At 32.5% G+C, this 22207-nt stretch overlaps 3 protein-coding genes and 1 long non-coding RNA gene across 5 annotated transcripts; 3 read left to right on the forward strand and 1 right to left on the reverse strand.

The window, feature by feature from the left end:
* Positions 1-4108: 4108 nt before the first annotated feature.
* On the reverse strand, positions 4109-7173 carry LOC126851370 (uncharacterized). Its single transcript, XR_007687660.1, has 2 exons — positions 4764-7173; positions 4109-4536 (listed from the first exon to the last, which is right to left on the reverse strand). It is a non-coding gene; the product is annotated as an uncharacterized LOC126851370 (long non-coding RNA).
* A 3276-nt stretch (positions 7174-10449) lies between these two features.
* LOC126851361 (6-phosphofructo-2-kinase/fructose-2,6-bisphosphatase 1) lies at positions 10450-16759 on the forward strand. Of its 2 annotated transcripts, none has more exons than XM_050595250.1 (7): positions 10450-10818; positions 12487-12914; positions 13048-13419; positions 13684-13785; positions 13867-14101; positions 14539-14666; positions 14815-15684. In XM_050595250.1, exons 1-7 carry the CDS (start codon positions 10740-10742, stop codon positions 14821-14823), a joined length of 1353 nt encoding a protein of 450 aa, XP_050451207.1. In that variant the 5' UTR covers positions 10450-10739; the 3' UTR covers positions 14824-15684. The 2 variants fall into 2 exon arrangements, with proteins under 2 accessions (XP_050451207.1, XP_050451206.1); XM_050595249.1 differs by lacking the exon at positions 14815-15684 and adding an exon at positions 15712-16759 and having other exon boundaries at positions 10451-10818.
* Positions 16760-17160: 401 nt separating this feature from the next.
* On the forward strand, positions 17161-18258 carry LOC126851364 (YEATS domain-containing protein 4). Its single transcript, XM_050595252.1, has 4 exons — positions 17161-17335; positions 17448-17729; positions 17822-18002; positions 18075-18258. The coding sequence occupies exons 1-4, from the start codon at positions 17285-17287 to the stop codon at positions 18245-18247; spliced, it is 687 nt and encodes a 228-aa protein (XP_050451209.1). The 5' UTR covers positions 17161-17284; the 3' UTR covers positions 18248-18258.
* Positions 18259-18742: 484 nt separating this feature from the next.
* LOC126851362 (solute carrier family 25 member 35-like) lies at positions 18743-21978 on the forward strand. Its single transcript, XM_050595251.1, has 5 exons — positions 18743-18889; positions 19836-20217; positions 20512-20730; positions 21017-21131; positions 21634-21978. The coding sequence occupies exons 1-5, from the start codon at positions 18861-18863 to the stop codon at positions 21828-21830; spliced, it is 942 nt and encodes a 313-aa protein (XP_050451208.1). The 5' UTR covers positions 18743-18860; the 3' UTR covers positions 21831-21978.
* Positions 21979-22207: the final 229 nt, after the last annotated feature.

A 22207-nucleotide genomic window follows, 5' to 3' on the forward strand; every position in this document is an offset into this window, starting at 1 on the left:
ATTTTCCAGTGGCAACGTAATGTTATCTGTGTGTTTATAAAATTGACATATATATCAATGCTATATATTTTTTCTAGTGAATTAAAAATGTATTCTATATAACTCACTCTCGAATGTATATTTAATGCGATTACTTATGAAATTTTAGCACAATGAATACATTCATTCGATTGTTATGTACGTTTTCTTTAATGACAAACGTAAACGTTTTTAAAAAGATGCAAGATTTATGTGCATGAAGAAACTTTTAATATATATTATTTAATATATTTAATTTATGTTGTATTTTTTTTATCTATATACTCTCTTTTAGATCTCTTTGGATTCGAGAAATAAATTTTGCTTTGTTTAATGATGAAGGTAATTGTTTATCTAAATTGTTGCGAGTATAGTAGGACCTCTCTATGTGTTGATTATCCGCAACTTTGCTTTTCCTGGTATTTCTCCTATACTCTTTCCACATGTATTTTCATCAACGCTAATGTGTGAAGTTTTTTCATATTATAATAAACAGGTCACATGACGGCGCGCATAACATATTTAATTACATACTCGAAATGGGAGGAATTGAGCAGTTTTGTACATGATAGGAGTATCTTGTAACTTCTTTTTTCCAGGAATTTTCGCTCAGTCGCGTCCACGTCATGCTATCCAAATTATGCAAAGTCCTACTGTACATAATGTCTTCTTATATACTTTTTATCGCTTCCAACAAAGTGAAATACTTGGAACGTCATATAAGACTCATTCTTACATCTGATTTGCTATTACGAACAAAAATCTGCCATTCATGTACTTGCTTTAGATATATTGAAAAATGTGCTGTATATAATCTTCTTATATCATAGTTGCCAATAGAACCCACTATAACACATCTTGGCCTTTCAACATATAAATATTCTTAAAGTCATAAAAGTTCGAATTTTTTAATTTGTTTTTATATCTGCTGTCTTTCCATATTTCTATCGATGGATTTCCAGTGTTTTAAAAAATAAAGCGCAACTTCAGGAAGAAAAAAATCTATGAAAAGAATTGGTGACTAAGTTAGCTAAACAATCATGAAATTCCGTGTTATTCCATCAAGAAATTCTGCAAATGCTCTTGAAGATATGAAGCCTATCAAAGAAATTGCCAATTGTGGCAAATTGTTTCGAGTAAAACAACAAGCAAAAGGATAATAATAATAACAATTTCAAAATGATATCAACTAAAAATGGCAAAATATTACATTATTGTAACACAGGAATATCTTATGCGAAACGCTTGATTTTTATTAATTATCAGCTATTAATCAATTATAATCTTCGATAAGAAATATAAAGTGCATAGTGATAAATTCTTAAATTTTCACGAGATGAAAATGTTCAAACGAGCATTTCAAAGAAAGATTTTTATTGACAACGTTATTTATGTTTACTGCCGTGTTTCTTTTACATATATATATATTACAATAATATTTACTGCATAGTAATTACTTCAACTATCTTTATACTCACACATTTATTTTACTAAAATTGACAATGTTAGTTAAATGGAGCAATTTTTAATGCAATGAAGCAAGTAATTATTATATATACTTTAATTAATTATTACTCTCCATTTAATAGTTTACATGAATTACAAAATAAAATTTAAATTATTAATTATAGCTTCCCATTTAATCAAAGATCTCAGTTACCCCGTTTGATTTCCCGTATCTCTTTTATGATAAATTTTAGAGTTTTTTGTGTGAATGCGATTTACGTATAAAGCGATTCTTTTTTTTTAGTCACAAAATGTGTGATGACATGTATCTGCATCGCGAATTACTCTAACAGTAAGTTTATTTGCGAGTCATTATTTTATGTGAATAATGCGAATATGTATTGATGATCCTAGATATATTGCTAAAGTGACGACGACGATGCGTAAATTTATCCATCGATCAAACTTTTGGCGTGAGTGGAAGAATGAAATAAATGTTAAAGAGTAATTACACTACGTTATCTATTGATGTCAGGGCTGGACGTATTATTTTAAATAAATAAATAAATACGATATTTCGAATGCAAATAATGTTAGTAGTTCTAACAATCATGTTAATTATCAGATTATATGTGAGATACTTGTATATGCTGAGTAGCAAGATCAATTTTGCATATTTTTGAGCGTATTGGATAAAGGAAACAAAATATCAATAAGACATTTTATATCTAAAGTATTCATGTCATTTGCATGTATTCGAGTTGTCCAGTCCTGTCCTCTAAGAATTTATATATACAGGAGAGGAGAAGAGGCGATATATGACTTGTAGTGAGATAGAAGAGAGTTAAGGAAAAGAAAAATCGTATACGTAGAATAAATGTGTGTGTGTGTGTGTGTGTGTGTGTGTGTGTGTGTGTGTGTGTGTGAGAGAGAGAGAGAGAATGAAAGGAAAGAATAGCAAGAGTGATTATTTAGATTATATCGCGTACTTTGTAATTTAATTCCTTAAATAAGCGTGCTGGGCTTTCACAGAATATCTTTCAAAATATCTTTTGATATTGCCAAATTTACATTATTAGATTGACAGCGCGGAAAACAATTAATAAAAAAAAATAGAGTCAAAACTTATTTTTTTATAATAAAAATTTTTTTATTCATCAAAAATCTCTTGAAAAGGATGAAAAAAAATATTGATAGGCGAATATTTATGAGCGCTAATACATCTTTTATAAGAGAAAAAACGGCGATAGAAAGTGTACATCCGTGAAAGCCCAATACATAATGTCTCAATCGTTGGGCAGCTCGAATCACATCGATGGCTGATTGCGATATCGAATGTTGTTTAATTTTTCATTCTCGCGAAAAATTAACATACAATCTTTCTTGCGCTATCATTTAACGAGCCTTAGCCGGCTTCGATTTCGTGACACATATAAAGAATTACATTATGGAATTGATGTCACGTTTATAAAACTGTCAAAAACTGACATGACAGATATCTCCTCGCACATATAGACTGCCATTAGAAAATTAAGAAAATAATTACAGATTTAGGCAAGCCGAGAAAAGCTCGCTCTTTTCCTGCGTAAACTCCTGTTCCATTTGATTATTTAGATATTTGATTCCCTTGCTAAAGCCATATCATTCGATATTATCGCATTATAATCCCACAATTTATATTATCGCATTAATGTATTCAGGATGACTCGGAGCGCTATCCAGGCTCTTTTTATTCACGAAAATTCCTTCGTGCTTCTAACATATGAAAAGTGGCTCGTGGTAAAAATTGAATACACCCTGTGTATATTATGACATATCAATTAAATATTACAGATGGCAAGCGATCATTGTGCAATGATATCGTTCGTTGTGTGGGAAACCGTTTAAAAGAGAGATAATAAGAGAGAGAGATAACTGTGATAGAGAGCCGCGCCCAATTTTGAAAAGGAGCACGTTATTCACGCACATTTGCGTTTCATTGTTTTCGTTTTAATCTGATGATTCACGTAATGATGATAGAGAGATGCAACATAAGCATAATATCTCGAGAGAAACTTTTTTTTGTTTAGAGATATAGATCTTACGTTTAATCTATTGAGATTAGGATCATTTTGTTGCCAAAGGTGTCTTGTTTAAATAAAAAACTTTTCTTTCTGTAAACCGGTTTTGCTTACGGAAGATGACGAACAGAATTGGCGGATAATCTAATTTCTTGAGAAATTAAATTTTCGAATTCTTTCAGTCTTTTCCTCTCCCATCCTCAAAAAAGATTATCGTGAATAGAATGAGAGAAGTTTTAATAATTCCCTCGCGAATAATTCTAATTCTAAATCTAATTATTTTTCTCATTCTTTTTTTTCATATCTTTCGCAGAATCAATTATTTGAAAATGTATATCTACCATCGTCTATTTGATAGAAGAAATACAAAGTTTCGAATCGAGCGGCCCGACGATTATCGGTTTTTTAATTCTATATATAAACATTATATCTAAACTTTAAATTATAATTGTACATTTCTTGAGTGTCTATGAACAGTTACGTTCATATCGTGAAAATGAAACGGGCGTTTTGCGTGATAAAGATACAAAGATGAGATAATCCTATATCACTAATGCGTATCAAAATTCGGCTCTTGACTCGCGTTTCTCTTTTTCGTTTTTTTTTTTGCGACATGGACGTGACTTTTTATGAGAAATGAAAACGAAAGAGCGAGAAAGAAAGAGAGAATAACGAGAAGTTATAGAAGGAATGGAATATCGAGCATCGAGCCTGAGATTGTATGTATATATATATATATATATGTATATATATATATGTATGTATATATGTATATACATACATATAATAAAAAGGCTACGAGTCGGATCATAAATATATTACATATATATATATAGATAGATAGAGCTTTATCTATCTTACGTCCCAGCTCCAAACAACAGTGCCAAAATCAGATTCGTCTGCAGCTATCGTCGCTAATCTTATGATCCTATCGTCGAGTTTCGGGAACGGCGTCTTTCTCTCGTTCGAAGTATTAGATTCCTTTATCTGTTTTAATATTTTTGCAAATCGTCTGTAACATATCAATAAAAAATTTCCTCGAATTAGCATTCAGTTATATTAAATGTAATTCAAACTATCATTAAGAACAAGTAATAAGTCAAGTAACACGTTGAATTACTCGATAAGGATAACTCACAAAAATAGAATTAATGATTCCAAGAGTTTAATAAAAGTAGCGATTCAAGACAAATTATATACGGAAGTAAGATCGATAAATCTTTTTGAAAAGATGCTTACATTTTTATACATCAGTCGCCGAGGTTTTGCGGAGTATTCTGATGCAGACTGCTCCGGGTAATCCTCTTCCAAACTTCCCCCAAGAAATTACGTGCAAATTTATCGCCCGGAATGGTATGTGGAGGACATAGCAGATTTCTTGTTATTCACACTTCAGTAAGTTTTTACTAAATTATCTCACAATTATACATAATATTTATCTCTACAGCTTATTAATAACTATATTAGCTGCATTTTTTTTGTTTGCAGATTCTTCCCTGAAGTAGTGAAAAATAATATGAATAATTTGCTTATTACTTTGCTACTCGTCATCATATGTACTCCACATTGTGTAAATCCGCATTTAATCGTAAAAATTATCAAAGTATTTTATATATTTTAAGTTTCAGGTAAATTTTTATATATATGAAACAAACTCTTTTACATTTTACATTACATTGACAAAGAGAGATAAAAAAAGAGAGATTTCTTAATGTTGTTTAATAATATTATTTATATTTTATTAATATTACTCTCGTTATCAGTGTTACATACGATTTTGCAATTCTGTTATATAATATCTTATATTTCCTCTTTTCTCTACTAAGTTCAAGCATAAAAATCCTTGCACTTTTATAGAAAAGTTGGCTAATTTAATCAATGTTTTATTAAAAAGTAATGATTAATCTTACAAATGCTCTAAAAAATGGCACATATGATTATATAAATAGTTATTTACACAAAACGATATACATTCATATAATTCTGTAGCAATTACAGCGCCATAAATTTGTCATAAAATCAAAAGTAAAATCAATTAAGATTAATAAGAAGTTTTATTAGAAATTCTTTAAATTTAGTGAACATGCAGGAGTGACAAAAAAAGAAACGGAAATTTTAAATGACTTATTAAACTATCGCATGTAAAATCTATGAACACAATAATACATGAGTAATTCGTATATTTTGTTTCAAATTCGACAGTAATATCAGCGCGATTTTACAGTGATGAAAAGAGGATATGTATTATCAACAATGTTCGATCAATCAATTTTTGTTAAGTTGCAACATTCTATCTAATGTTAAATCTTCAGTTATTATAAGCTAGTACGGACCGATTGATGTATGTTCTCTTTGGATCGAGCATGGTTGCTGTCTCAGAGAAGAACTTTCGATTAACAGAGATAAGCTCTAAAATTGTTTGAATATAATGAACAATCGTAAATAAGCTATCTTATAGTTTTAATTAATTATCCACGATTGGCAATCAACATTGACGAAATCACGTTGAATAACGTATACACGCCTATGAAAGAAATAAAATGCCAATAAGTTAGAGAAATTTTACTATTTGAGATATTTGGATAGGACCGCGCTGACATCGAAAACAAGGATTAAGGAATAGGATGAGTTAATAAAAATGGCAGAACGAGAGCGAAAGTGGAATAATTGTGCGAATTAAAACGCAATAGCGAGATAGTTATTCCTGTATTGTATTATTAGATAAAGTGTTGAATAAACATTGTATTATTTAGAGAAATAATGTGGAAAATTAAACAGAGTGCATAATTATAAACCAATTATTTGCCCAATTTATTGTAAAAAGCCTACAAATGTTTCGATATAATATTTCTTCTTGTTAAATTCTGTTCGATATCAAGGAACGAAAGATTGCATATGATATACCCATAAAATAAGATATCATTACATCATCAAACGCATCATTGTGCATCAAAAGGAATTATTTTCGTGACTGAAAATGACTGAAATAAACTAGAATAAATCGTGATGCAAAGTAACGCAATCTTCTGATATATCGATTATCTATGAAAGTTCTTCTCTCAGATTCATAAAAAATTCATCTTTTGCAATGCCATATTGTTTCGTAGAAGCAACATTATTTGCTCGCAAGACTAGAAAATCGTTTCTTGTCTAACATGAGGAAGTAAGGTATTGCACTCCAATAAGGGATTGCACTTGATGCAAGCATCAGGTAGTATATATTTTGCTTGTCATTCAAGTCTGCGATGAACTTTCCGATAAAATCGCGTTTACCAAGTGCCTGTACCAAGTGCTGAATTCAATGTAACTAATAAAGCACGCGGTCTTGTAAACGCATCTGCGAATCGAGGACATGATGATCTAGATTCGACCCTTGCAAGTCTGTCATTCACATTCTAAGGAAAGCGTGGCGTGCAATTTTTCCGAAATTGCAATTTGCTTGACATACATACATTCATAAAAAATCCGAGATTTCATACGTGCAAATTATATTAGGGGAGGACTTGACGTATATCGCGTTACTACTTTTAAAGCAACATCGTTTATAATAAAGAAGGCTATATATTTTGTGAGTAATTGATGAATCTTGTTTTCAATTGACGGTCGATTTTGATAATTGGTGAATTATGATTTTAATCGCAATTCTTAGCTGCGCAAACGGCGCTGGTGCGTCGACTGCATCTGCTTCAAGGAGAACATGCTCATTGACAGTCCTATGGTGGCGAGGAAGAATGCGGATGTCGCTGTGCCACGATCAAAGTTTCTGTTCTTATATACTGAGCCCATCACCTGGAAGCAAGAAGCGTCGTATTAAAGAGCGTTTCATCAATATATATATATATATATATAAATTATTAAAATTTTATATGAACTGCATTTTGACTAGTATAATTGTGACTTTTCGAGCAGTTTGCTATAAATTTTAAAGAAAATTTTTCTGTTTCTAATATAGATGGAGGCGTGAATTAAGTTGATGCGAATTAATGAATCACACAAGTCCATATTGACAAGTCTTACCTGAGATATACGGAAAGCATATAGCACGGGACAGCTCGGATGCATTTTGTTAATACTTTGTGTATCCTGAAAGAACAGATATTCATTCGTTAATCTATTTCATTTTTTCAGCAAATTATTCAAAACACACGCACACACATTTTGCGAAAATAAAGATTAAATCTTATGAAAAACGCTTCTTTGTCGATGTGCCACGTGGGAAAATGCGTTTAATTCAGTTTGACTGCGCGATCAATTTTGAATAATACATATATTATAACGAATAAGAAATACATGACGAAGCAGCGAGACTGCAAAGCGCAATATACATAAAAACATAAAAAAAAATCTTTTAAAAGATTTTGCGGTTGTAAAATTATTTTATAAGATTGCAGCAAATACATTTTGGCGCCTTATCAACATTTGTCAAGTTCACAATCTGTGCATCGTTTCTCGTATATAATCAATGCATTGATTCAGCGTAAGTTGCAAAATTAGTTCTTCTTCTTAAAACGAGAATGCGAAAGCAATATGATTTGAGGAAAGAGTTGGGAGAAGCGTGAAAGTTCTCTAGAGTGTAGAGATACTGAAAACGAAGGCTTAAATTAGAATCTTCCAACTATCATCTTACAGGCAAGATGAGATTCATACATCTCTATTATGCAATATAATCGTGTTTAATTATAATAAAATTATTGATAAATCGGCGTTGCGTTTATCACACAATTCTATCTTTTATTTATTATTCCTGAAACGAATAGGAAAAATGTCATCTGCTATAAAATCCACGTGTTGAAGGAGACGCGAAGGTTATATAATGCGACAAATACAAGAACCTCTCTTACACTATATATATATATATATATATATATATATATATATATATATATATATATATATATATACATACATTTAAATTTCTAATCTGTGTAATGTTTCGGAAATTTAGCCTCGAACCTTCATTATAAACATCGTATCTATTCCCAATAAATTTTACAAATTCTTTTTGTTAATGTATTTAATGTATTTAATGAGCATTTAATTAAATATTAAATAATTTGGAAGAAATAAGCGTACAGCTAAAAACTTTGTGACAAGTATAATAATTAAATATAATTCTTGATTATTGTGAAATATTAAATCTAAGATAATAACGGGAAGGATATTTTTTGAATCATATTTTTCCCACGATGAAAAATTTTTTTTTTCGACGAAAACGTTTCTAATCATCAGAAAACGCAAGTTTAATAATTAAATTTAAATTAAAAAAGATAGATTCTTCTATAAAACTCATTAATTTATCGAAAGAAAAATATAATAAAATATGTCATCTCTGTAGAAAAAAAAAAAGATTAACATGTGAGCACATGCACCGTGTGTCTAACCGTGTGCATTCTACAGGAATTCTACCTCATAACATAACCTATACGGCTGCTTCAAGATAGCAAGATAGTGTGAACTTTTGTAGAGATTACAACGAAACGTCTGTCGTCTGCTGAAGTGACTGAATTTAATTGAATCAATTATTTTCATTCATTTTCTCATATTGGTTCACATAAAAGACATGCAATCGAAGCAATCTCTTCTTGCACTGCCTGCAAGCGTGGAATATCAGGTCGTTTTTTTTTTTTCGTGAATGGATTTTTTCGTTAAATGCAAAACGCGGGTTAGAAGTTAAAGCGTTCATTACGTAATATGCGATTACATGATAAAGGGCGAGTCAGAGTTGATTCAGTATATATGTATACATATATATGTCGTTTATATTTAATATTATATTTTATATGTATAAGTATGTTAAATATCTATCAAGTATATATACGAAATAAATGAATTTACGGATATAATCAATTTTATATGTAATTTAATTTGAAAAAATAAGCATTAAAAATAAAAGAGATAATATAAGGGAATAATTTCAATCGTTCTTTCGTTCACGCGTATTTTTTTATATGTTATGTATATGTATCATTAATTATTACCTATTAGATTGCCGGTGTTGCACTGCTGAAATAAATGTATCCCGTTACCGCGTTATTTTGACCTAACACGCGAGACACATTAGATTTAATAACACATGGCACAAGTAATTAATTTGCCGACACGATTTCTGAAATACAGAGCGGCACGCACTCACCTATCTTTTCCGTCTCGAGATCAGCTGACAAAAGAAATTCTAACGGAGACGCTAGCACGCTAGTAGCTACCTCGACAGATATACATTAAGCACCTAGAGATTTCATCACATTTGGTAAAATGTTTGTGGATGTACCGATTGGCTACCAGTTAACATTTCTAGATTTCTAGATTTTCTGACCAATCGTATACGTTCCATAAACAATTTTTTGTACGAATGTAATCTTTCTCTTATTCTAAATTTCTTTTACTTTTTTCGGATATTCTGATTGGCTATCGGAAAAATCTTCAAGAAACTTATTTCCTAAAATATGATTGGGGGAGACATCTTAAAATCACTAGAGAGTACATTTTTTTTATTGGATATAGGAATATCATAATTGGACATTGTTCATGGTGGGAAATTAGGAAATTTAGAAACGTATGATTAGTCGATCGAATATTTTTATAATTTTCAAGAGACACCAGCAAAGTAAATAGAAAATGAAATTTAATTAATCGCGATTTATTTAGATTCATATTAAATCTTATACTTTTTTGCGATGTAGAGATGGAGCAAATGTAATGCTGGTTAAACAAAAAACTCGGAAGAAATGACGTTTCGACAGTTGTATGTGTAAACTTTCGACATGGATCTTCGGATTCGAATCTGAAATCATGAAAATATATCTCGTAGCTATTAATCGTGATCTAGATAGGCATCGAAATCTTTGCGGCGACTATACCATCAATGTCGTCAACTGCTGTCAAATGGCTGTCGCGAGTCGCGCGCGCGCAATGACCCGGTGACAGCTGACAACTCTGATTATCGCGGACTTCATCCCGGCCCCGGCCCGGCCCGGCCAGGCCAGACGCCTCCCCGCGCGTTCCTCTACTCCGATAGGTGATGACGTATACGGCGACGGTGGCGGTTGTCTCGCCACCGTACTCGTCCATGCTCGTCCCTCGTCGGTCAGTACGTCGACACGGTCCGTGTGATTCGCGCATGGATGCACGCGAATCTCTAGCGTTCTTTCTTTCTCTCTCGCTCGCTTTCTTCCCTCCTCAACGACTGCATCAATCGTGCGGAGTATCCCGCGTAGAATGACTGATTCTGAAATCGAGATGCATTACACACCACCGACATCGGACACCATTCTCACGAAACCGTTCCCGATCCGAGGTAATGTATTTTGAGTCTTCTCTGTGATCCCAATTATATCTTTCTCTTTCTGTCTCTCTTCCCTTTTGTCCTCCCCCGCGATCGGACACGTGCGACGAACGTGATGTTCGTGGTTGCGTTTTGGAGGAAGTTCAAGGTCTTCGATCTCGCGGTCAATGTACCGGGTGTCTTCTGTCTGACATAATTATTACGCGCCTCCGCCGATCTTGTCTGCCAGTTCCAAACAGGAAGCGCGTGTCTGGCCACTTCGCGCTTCCTACTAAAATACGAATCTTTAAAGTACCTTATTAAAGGGCGCCTTACTAAAGAGTTCGCTATATACGCACATCCCTCGGAGAGGATTGCCCTCTGTTATTATGTCTACCTGTCATTTTTATTTCATTATCGCGAATAGCAAAAATCAAAGTTCAAAGATCGATTCGATTCAAAGATCCACTCGATTTCTTATCGTTTCCTTCTTAAATTATTGTTTTTCTCTTTTTTTTTTCCTCCATTGTCTCGATATAATATCCACTTTAGATAAGCGGAGAAAAAAAATAAATAAATGAAAGAGATAAAATTAAATGTTTTAGCTGTCATTTTTCCGGAGGAAAACTTTGTATCGCGAACAAAACAGACTTGATGCGCGCGTGATAATTAAACCTTCGTTTGTTCCACCGATAACCTTCAATAACTGTTTAATAAAAAAAAATATTATTTTATTTCCGAGTATGACAGAGAGCCAGCGTTATTCCTTTTGCATTTATATGCACGACGATAAACACACAATTTAATACGGAGAGTATAATATTTCTCGCGTTCAAAGAAATAAAAGATAGACTTAGCTTAATTGTTCCAAGAAAGATAAACACTCATTCGACAAAATTGTCTCGCAAGAAAAATATGAATATCCGGTTTCAAAAAATAATATTGCAATACATTTCGAGCTGATAAGATTGTTGGTTGCTCAAACATCAACATTATTATCGCTCTAGTCTATATTGGCTATCCTAAAAAAAAAATACGGAAATGCAAAAGAGACTGAGTTCTTCCGATATGATTATTTATCGGTAGATTATCATCGACAACTATAATATCATATGTTTTAGTAATAATTACAATATTTTTAAAAGAGATAACTTGAACAAAGTCCTTGGCGCTAATTCCGAAATATCTTATCATTATCGAAACATATTTAAGAGCCTCACATTTTCTTCGACGAGAATGCGCGATTAAAATAAATAAAAATAACGGGGAAATATATTCACGTTCCATGTGCATATAATTGTCAAATAAAAGATGTGAAATTGAATGAAAAATAATTTTTCGAGCTTTACTTGTTAGTGTCTGTTTAGATCCAGTTTCGTAAGAGAGTTATAAAAACTCACCGTCGCAAATTTAAGCCATTTATAGATGTGATAGTGATGTAATTTTGTCTTTAATAAAAAATTCAAGATACAAATGCGCGTGAATTTATATTTAATTCATATATACATACAAATAAGAAGCAGATAAATAGACAATAATTATAAATATAAAATAATTAAAAGATTGAGAATCATGATTGATATAATTTTGATATGATAACAATATCGGCTATGATTTTATTCCGTTAATATTCATGTTAATATTTGTGTCTCTATGATATGTGTGCTTCTCATTTTTAATATTTCATCTTTCTTTTTGCAGGTGAACGTGCAAATTTCGTGAACAAGCCTCATGTGATCGCGATGGTCGGCTTGCCAGCTCGCGGCAAGACTTACATATCCAAGAAATTGTGCCGATACCTCAATTGGATCGGCATCAGCACGAAAGTCTTCAATCTGGGAGAATACAGGCGACACGCCACCACGGCCTATCAATGCCATGACTTTTTCCGTCCCGATAACATAAAGGCCATGGCGATACGGACGCAGTGCGCGAAGGACGCTTTGAACGATGTTTGCCAGTGGTTGGAGAGCGGCGATGGTGAAGTGGCCGTTTTTGACGCCACCAACTCCACAGTCGAAAGACGCCAGCTTATACGCGACATCGTTGTCCATAAAATGGGCTTCAAGCTCTTCTTCGTCGAGTCGGTATGCAACGATCCAGAGATCGTCGAGCAGAACATTATGGAAGTACGTTTCAAAGATAGAAGTAGCGGCGATTGATCGTTAACATTTCTCGTTTGTCTGAAAATTAACTCTAGTTTGGTGCAAATAGACAATTTATAAACCCAAATATATATTACAATTTTTCTATCGCATTCAGGTGAAGGTCAGCAGTCCGGATTACGCGAACATGAAGAAGGAGGATGTGCTCGCGGATTTTATGCTGCGAATCGAGCACTACCAGGAGCGGTATGAGCCATTAGACGAGGAGCGTGAGAGCGATCTGTCGTTTATGAAAATATACAACACCGGCGAGAAGGTGCTGGTCCATAAGCACGAAGGCCACATACAAAGTAGAATAGTTTACTATCTTATGAACATTCATATTGTGCCACGCACGATTTACTTGACCAGGCATGGTGAGAGCCTGATGAACCTCGAAGGCAGGATAGGCGGCGATTCGGACTTGACCGAGCGGGGATACGAATATAGCAAGGCATTGGCAGAGTACATCACCAGTCAGAACATACAGGTAATTCTTCTGCAAATTTTTGTATTCAATGTATATTTCTTGTTAGTTTATTTGTCATTTATTAATGTTCTATAATTATATTCCCCTTATCATACTCTCATGCAAAAATTGTAATCTGATTGTTATCCTTATATAGTACCAGTTTTTTCAATAATATAAAGATATATCACTTAGGAAAATTACAATTTGTTACATAAGTAATATATACTTCATGATCAGATACATACATTATCCAAGTATTATTTTGTTTGTGTTGGCATATAGGGTTTAAGAGTTTGGACTAGCTGGCTGAAGAGAACTATTCAGACTGCAACTGATGTAGAAGCACCACAAGAAAGGTGGAAGGCTCTCAATGAGATTGATGCTGTAAGTTAAAGTGATTGATTATTGAATAGATTAGATCTAATCAATTAATCAATTTTTTATCTTTTCTGTGAATCATCTCAGGGTATTTGCGAGGAAATGACTTACGAAGAAATTGCCGAGAAATATCCAACTGATTTCGCTGCCAGAGATCAAAACAAGTTCTCATATCGATATCCAAGAGGAGAGAGTTATGAAGATCTTGTTGCGCGGCTGGAGCCTGTGATAATGGAATTGGAACGTCAGGGTAATGTTTTAGTTGTAAGTCATCAAGCCGTTTTACGGTGTTTGCTGGCTTATTTCCTGGACAAAAGCGCAGGTTAGTATATCTTAAGATATTTATAAAACTTGTCCTTTTGATCATTTATGCATACAAAGAAAACGATTCAAGTATAATCTCCGACACTTGTGTGATTCATAAACACTCGCTTCCGAGAATGTAGATATTGAGATATTGACGCGCTGTATGTAATTTTTGACCTTTGTATTGAAACGTGTCATGAAAATAAATGATAAACACTCATGCAAGAGCGGATTATAATGACGTAATTATTCGTACCATCGTGTCGTCAAGCAGTTTGTTCTCGCTCGCAAAATCCTGTTATCGGCGTTATGCGATTTCTTTTTCTGATACAAGACATTAACATAGATTTGAGCGAGAAACCTGCATATGTAAAATGTCTCAAACATATTTCTTCTTTTAAAAAAAGACTGTTTTATATAATCGATTATCAAGTTACTTTGCTTCCATTTCAGACGAGTTACCGTATTTAGAAGTACCTTTGCACACTATCATGAAATTAACACCAGTCGCTTACGGTTGCAAGGTGGAAAATATTCGACTACCGATAGAAGCTGTGGACACTCATCGGCCGAAACCAAAGGTAGAAATAATCATGATAAATTTGTCTCGCCCCCGCTTTACTAAAAGAGATAGCAGAAGCAAATATATCCCCTATTGTTTACTTGCTAATCTCTTTCCTACACTGTACCAATGAAAGATTTGAATTGCTTATGTTTTAATGTTCCCAGAGTGCCTGATACTGTTAGCTGTAGTGGGAAAATGGACCATTTTCTTATGTCTAATTGAAACTTCATCTTAGAAACATCTACCTTCCTCCAAATCAAATCACTTTCATGAATTTGAGATCCGTCGCATGCATTTCTTATTATAGAATCTAATTATAAGATAAGTGCACATTACACTCGCGTGCCTAATATTTTAAATTTTTCATATTATATGAAATTATGTTGTATAAATCTTGCAACATATTATTTTCTTTTAAATTATAAATAATATTGTTTGTATAATCACATATTTTTGGTAGAAGTTTTTAATGTGTATTTCTAATTAGCTATGCCATTTTATTTGCAGAATAGCATAAGCATCAATATTGTTAAATCATTGTAAAATCATGGTACTAATATGTATTAAGCTTGTTCACTCACAGCGATACAGCAATAATTATTTAATTTGTACTTATATTGTGTAATGATTGCAGAATTATGCAGAGACTGTTAAACATACAATTTCAATTCATAGCAGAAACGAGCAAATCACATTTATAAATGATAAAATTACGTAATACATTCCTAAATAAAAAAAATATTATATGTTTCTCTAAGATATTTTATTTTATCTTATACAATAAACTATTTTAACAGATAAAATATTACATAATAATGACATCACAATGATTTGATGAAAGATTATTCATTAAAGATCACGATTTAAAACCATTGCACCAATGTGACACTAATTGTTTTAGCTAATAAAATTTTGCGATAAAGTTATATATTGTAAAAATGTATGTATTTACAGTAAAAGATATCCTCCTCTACGCTACGCATGTGTAGATCTTTTTCTTTTCTGCAGTGCATATTGATAAACACTAAACTATCTATTTTGAAAACACTTTCAATTTTCAGATCCCAGGATATCTAGAAGAACGATTCAGAGGAAAGGGGAATGTACTATGCACGTGATAACAACAAGCTTTTGTGTAAGCACGGCGCAGCTAATTCCTATCTATCTATGTTGATATACCGGAATGCTGAAGCAAAGCATAGATTCCGGCAGCTGGCTGCCACCTACCCCTCCGCGTACGTCGAATCAGCGTGCACATCCGAATCCTTTCTTCCTATGTGTCAGACAACCTAGAAAAATGTGTAGCCACAGATGGAAGATTCTGTGTGACAATGCAAGTTCTGCAGAAAAAGAAAGAGAGAGAGAGTATGCGTGTATTTTGTGATTTTTATATTTTTTGATTGGCGCGTGTTTAGGTAAGTAGCAAGAATATGTAATGTGATATCGAGATGATGAAGAGTTTAAATAATTATACGCCTGCATCTCTCTCAAGTGATATTAGTTCAGATATTGAATTTTTTCTGAACTGTTATTATTAGCGTACGACAAGCGTAACTGGTACGCATACTTTGATCTTGCTTTGAAATATTTGCCTCTTACTAAAATCGTATTCATGAGACAATATACATGAGTGTGTATGTATAGGCATACATGAATATGATTCCAAGCATGGTATATTATTTTCGCTCCCGGTAAATATTTCAAAACACTTGTTCGCGAATTTAAAGCTGAAAACAAATATGCTTTTATATATGTATATATCGTTTGAAACATTATTTCTTTGGAATTATTTTTGGATCAGTCGAATAATATATAGAAGAGCGATTCGAGCCAAATATTGTAAAACTGTGACGTTGATAATAATACTCGACTATTATGTAAAAAATAAAAACTCAAAATATAGTACAATACATTATAGATTGTGCGATATAATACACTTCCAAATATTGGATACGTACAATTCTCAATTAATTTTATCTAATATATATCTATATACGTCGCAATCTCTCGTATATTAAATAGCTGAATTATCAACTTCGTTCACGCCGATACTTATGTATCTCTCGATCAATGAAAAACTTATAATAAATAATACAGTTTTATGAATCATTCTATTCATCTACTGATTTAAAACGATTTACTCGATGGATTATTTATTTGTTTTATTTGCATACTCTTAATTTCATACCAATATATATAAATATATATCTTCTATCAGTACACATATAATAAATATTAATATGAATTAGTAAAGCTTTTTTCTCACGTTTAACATATATCTTTTTTGTTGCCCAAATTCTCTTACTACCTAAATTGGGTAAGGATAAAATGTCTTTTATGATAAAATTGAGATAGAAAAAGGTAACATTTTCTATACTTAAAATTTTTTTTCTTTCCCTAAAAACTTTTGCATTTTCAAATTTAATAGATAAATAAATAAGCGATTTTTTTTATTAGTTTCTAATAGTCTTGTCGTCTGTCAGATGGCGCTCAGAAATTGAAGTAAACAGATGAGAGTTTGAAGAAAGAGAAATGCTGTTGTGCTGTTTGAATTGAATGTAAATAATGGATATAAAAATATTTTAGTACTAACTTTTTATATTTGAAAAATATGCGATTTCAAATTTCGCGAGTATGATGGCTTCTACAAATGAATTCGGTCCAGATTCTGGCGGCAGAGTAAAGGTGATAAAACAGTTATCTTGGAACGTTTTGGCGGCATAACCTCTGACATTATAATACTAAAAATGACAGAGATTAATTCAACATTATTTTATCACCAGCTGTTTGTCAACAGGGGGTTACCATTGTTAAACCTATAGTTTATGGCAATGTGGCACGTTACTTTGACAAAAAAAGGGAGGAGGATGGTCATACACATCAGTGGACTGTGTATGTCAAGCCATATCATAACGAGGATATGTCTACTTATGTGAAAAAGGTGCATTTTAAATTGCATGAGAGTTACAATAATCCTAATCGAATTGTGACCAAGTCACCATATGAATTAACAGAAACTGGCTGGGGAGAATTCGAAATAGTCATTAAAATCTACTTTCACGATCCAAATGAACGTCCCGTAAGTGAAAAGCTTATCGCAAAATTAGCAAAAAAAAATTATGTAAGCTATCACTATTTCATTGCTTAAGTAGAGACGTTACAATTTTTTAGGTAACGATATATCATGTATTGAAATTGTTTCAATCAACATCTGAAACACAGTTGAGAAAAGAAAGCTTAGTTTCTGAATTTTATGAGGAAATAGTCTTTCAAGACCCAACGGCATTAATGCAACATTTGTTAAATTCCAGTAGACCTATGACTCTTGGGGTTTGGCGGCATAATACAGACTGTTTGTATAACAGTACATTATTTCCAATAATTTTTAATTATAATGAATAAATTTCGATATTTATTTTTATAGTTGAAGCAAAAAAAGAGTCTACAATGAAAGATATTCTGGAGGCACGCAACAAGATAAGACTAGAAGTGATAGATCTCAAAGAAAAATTGACATTGGCAAAAGAAACTATTGCAAAATTTAAGGAAGAGATTGCAAAGATTTCTAAAGCTGGTGGAAGTTTATCCATTGCGTAGTAATATTGTTTCAAAATTGAAATCACAAGCAAGACACAAATTTACATTGATTGTTCCAAATACAGAATTACCCTCTTTTTTTATATTTGTATAAAGTGTATATAGCTTTTTAATTATAACTGTAAATCTAATTCTAATTTAATTATAATTGCATTTATAGTTGCATGCAAATTGTAGGGCCTAGGTAATGTTTTGTAAAAAACAATCTGCAAACCATGATAAAATTTCAAATCTATAAAATTCGTATGATTTGTGAATATCTTGTTATATCAAAATATCTAATAAAAATTCTTATTAAGCATACATATTATTAAAAAGAAAAAGAGAAATCGGTTAGTTTTTTGTCTGCACACTCTAAGGATGATTATTAAAGATAATTTTAAACTAATACTATGATATGATAACGCGATTGTAGTTATCACATGTTCAAATACATGTGAAATATGATGTAAATTCCACCAGAGTTAGTACATAGTTGTAGCTTGAGTTCGATATAAGTACGCGACGCCGGCGCCGCGTCCGATATATGTAAGCTGTATGTTGTTTGCGGGACGCGTGCGTGATATATAACGTGAAAAACTGGACATCCATTCTTTCCGTTTCCTTCCGAGAAATGACTACATCCGACAGTGATAAAAAAACGTAAGTTTTTTTCTGATTCTTGTGGTTTTCAACTCGATCCGTTTGTTGCCTAACTTGTTCACCGGTGAGAGGCGTGATACACGATTATTACATAATTGAAACTGTATGGCAGTGAAATTGGAGCTTGTCCAATTGATGCTATTTGAAATCATAGAAAAAGATCAAAACTAGCTAGTCATTTTGATGCGACTATGCAAAGTGCGATGTGTATTAGGTCGTTCTCTCTTCGATTGATGTAGAGAGCCGTTATTTCCACAGAAAAAATATATAGTGTAAAGACTAATATTATAATAGGATCTTTTACTTTCCATTTCAAGTTTTACTTTTTATAATTTAAAGGTCAATTATTTAATTGTAAGACTGATAATGTGCGATCAACGCGATAGATATTTTTGTAATTGTAGTTATGTCCGATGATTTTCGGAAATACGAGAATGTGATATAAAATTTAAAAAAAAAAAATTTGAAAATATAAAATTGATAATTAAATTTTGCACTAAATTCAAAGATAATTGAATTAAAAATATTCGATCGCGACTTGTGTAAAAAAAATTATCTCTTTTTATTATAGAGATTAAAAAAAATTAATTATAATTACATGAAAATAATATTTAAAATATTTAAAAAAAATATAAATTACAAGAAAATATAATTGAAAATATAACAAAAATTACATGAAATTAAAAAAAAATTATGTAAATAAATTTTTCGATACTTACATACATTAGGATACATTAGGATAACTATACATTATGTGATAACTATACATTAGGATACATTAGGATAACTATTTTAGATAAACTGTGGTAGAAATAGAGATAAGATTAAATTTCGATGTATATTTAAAATTATCACATTTGATATTTTATATTTAAAATTATCGCATTCTTTTTATTAATATTTATCCTTAATTATAATAATATTAATCTCTATTAATATTTATCAGGCCGGGCGCGGAATTCGCGATCGGCGCTTTAGCGGCTGTAGGCGCTGGCTTCTTTACGAATCCCGTGGACGTAGTGAAGGTACGACTACAGTTGCAGGGTGAACTGGAAGCACGAGGTTCGTACAAGAGGATATATAAAAACACCGCGCACGCGGCGTATCTCATAGCCAAGCACGAGGGCGTGCTCGCCCTGCAGGCTGGACTCGTGCCAGCCCTTGCCTTCCAAGTCGTACTCAATGGTATTCGTTTGGGCGCGTACAAATCCGCCCAGAGATACGAATTGATTGTCGACACACAAGGCAATACCAATATCCTGCGGACCGTCCTGGTGTCCGGCATTGCCGGTTGCGTTGGCGCCGCACTCGGCAGTCCATTTTACTTGGTAATTATTTTTCACTAAAACTATAACGCTTTCAATTCATTTTTTTCTCATTCTATATTTTATATGAAACCAACAATTTGTCTATCGCAAGATAAAAGATAACACAATTAATAGTATTAATACTTAAAGTATAAATATTGAAAATTAGAAATTGAAATACATATAAATACTTTGGGCAAAAATTGATTTAATAAGGATATTTAGGATTATAAGTACTTTTGTGCCTAAAAATATAGTTAATAAGAGTAAGTTAATAACGCCGTACAAGTAAATTATATCATTTAATTATTCTAGGTCAAGACGCAGATACAAGCGCAATCTGCGACATCCATTGCCGTGGGCTATCAGCATAGTCACTCGGGATCATGGGACGCTTTTAAGTCTCTCTGGGCGGAAAATGGTGTTCGGGGCCTATATCGAGGATGGTACGCCGGATTGCCGCGCATATTCGTCGGCTCGGCGACGCAGTTGACTACCTTCGGATTAGCATCCGATTGGTTACGCTCGCTGGATGTAAGTAATATTTGATTGCGACTATTATTAAATATCATTCTCCTCACACAGTAGGGGAAAAGAAAATTTTCCTTTGCTTGTTCGTAATAACAACTTTGACGAGCAACTAAAGGAAATAAAACAATCGCACAAAGGGCCGCTAATAACGATGTCAATTTCACGAATAAAATTTATATATTTAATAAAAATTTATAAATTTAAAAATACTTCAATTTTGGACAAAAAAATCTAGAATAGTTCCCCAGTGTGAGATTCGTAGCAACAGAGCGTTTTTAATTTCTCTCAGATATTTCCAGATCGTCCGATATTGTTGACCTTTCTGGCCGCCACGATCGGAGGCAGTTGTGTAGCCGTCACCGTGCAGCCGTTCGATGTTCTAGCGACGCGGTTGTACAATCAACGTGAGTACGATCACATTAAAACTACTATATTAACGAAGGCCACACTTATTAAGTACTACATCATTAAACAATGTGCAAAATTTCAAGTTGGTTCAAATCGAAATTACGTCGAATTTCAGATTCGTTCATAAGGAACGCAAAATTTATTAATCTTACTCGATAATAAAATATTTTTTCATATTGCACTGGCAATTAGAAGCCGTATTCGTATTGGCTATAACGATAACATTATATTAACTTGGCATGCGCGACTATAAATACAATGTAGTATGTGCATGCGTGACTATAAATACGATCTTAGTAAGTTTTACTATTAATATGCCTCGATCTTACAGCTTTTAGAATTTTGAGTAAGACTTGATTAGAGAAAGAGAAAGAAGAAAAACTTATCGAAAAGTCAATATCGCATTTATATTGATAAATTTTTGAATAGCATTAGAAAGCACATTTGATGCATTTGTTATATTTTAAATATTGCAAATTGTTTGTTACGCAAATACAGAGACAGACGCAATCGGGAAGGGTACCTTGTATAAAGGGCTTGGAGACGCGTTCGTCAAGATATTTCGCACAGAGGGTTTGACTGGCCTATACAAAGGAACGTTCCCAACATGGTTAAGAATAGCGCCGCATACGGTTCTATGCTTGGTATTTTACGAAAAACTGGATCAATTATATGACAAATTTAGTATACAATAAGTGCTAGTGTATTTTGAACAAAATAAATTATGTATATATATTTACTCTAAATACAACAGAAATAAGAATTTTGTAAATAAGATCTTTTAAGAACATAGAATTAAATATTGCAGATCTGTTTGGAATAAATTGATGTCATATATCGGCAGTGATTCCTTTTAATATCGTGATGGCAATATAAAATTTATAATTGTAGACGTATGTATGTATGAGATGTATAAATGTAAAAATCTTAGTCACGTACTCTAATCGTCTTATCATATGTGTAAGATATCATTTTACGCTATTATTTTCAATATTCGGAATATAGAATATATACAAATAGCCATATGTATAAAATTTATCTGCAAAATACACTTGGCTCTTGCTCAAATAAG

The sequence above is a fragment of the Cataglyphis hispanica genome, chromosome 8 (genome assembly GCF_021464435.1).
Source record: "Cataglyphis hispanica isolate Lineage 1 chromosome 8, ULB_Chis1_1.0, whole genome shotgun sequence".
Taxonomy (NCBI): Eukaryota; Metazoa; Arthropoda; class Insecta; order Hymenoptera; family Formicidae; genus Cataglyphis; species Cataglyphis hispanica.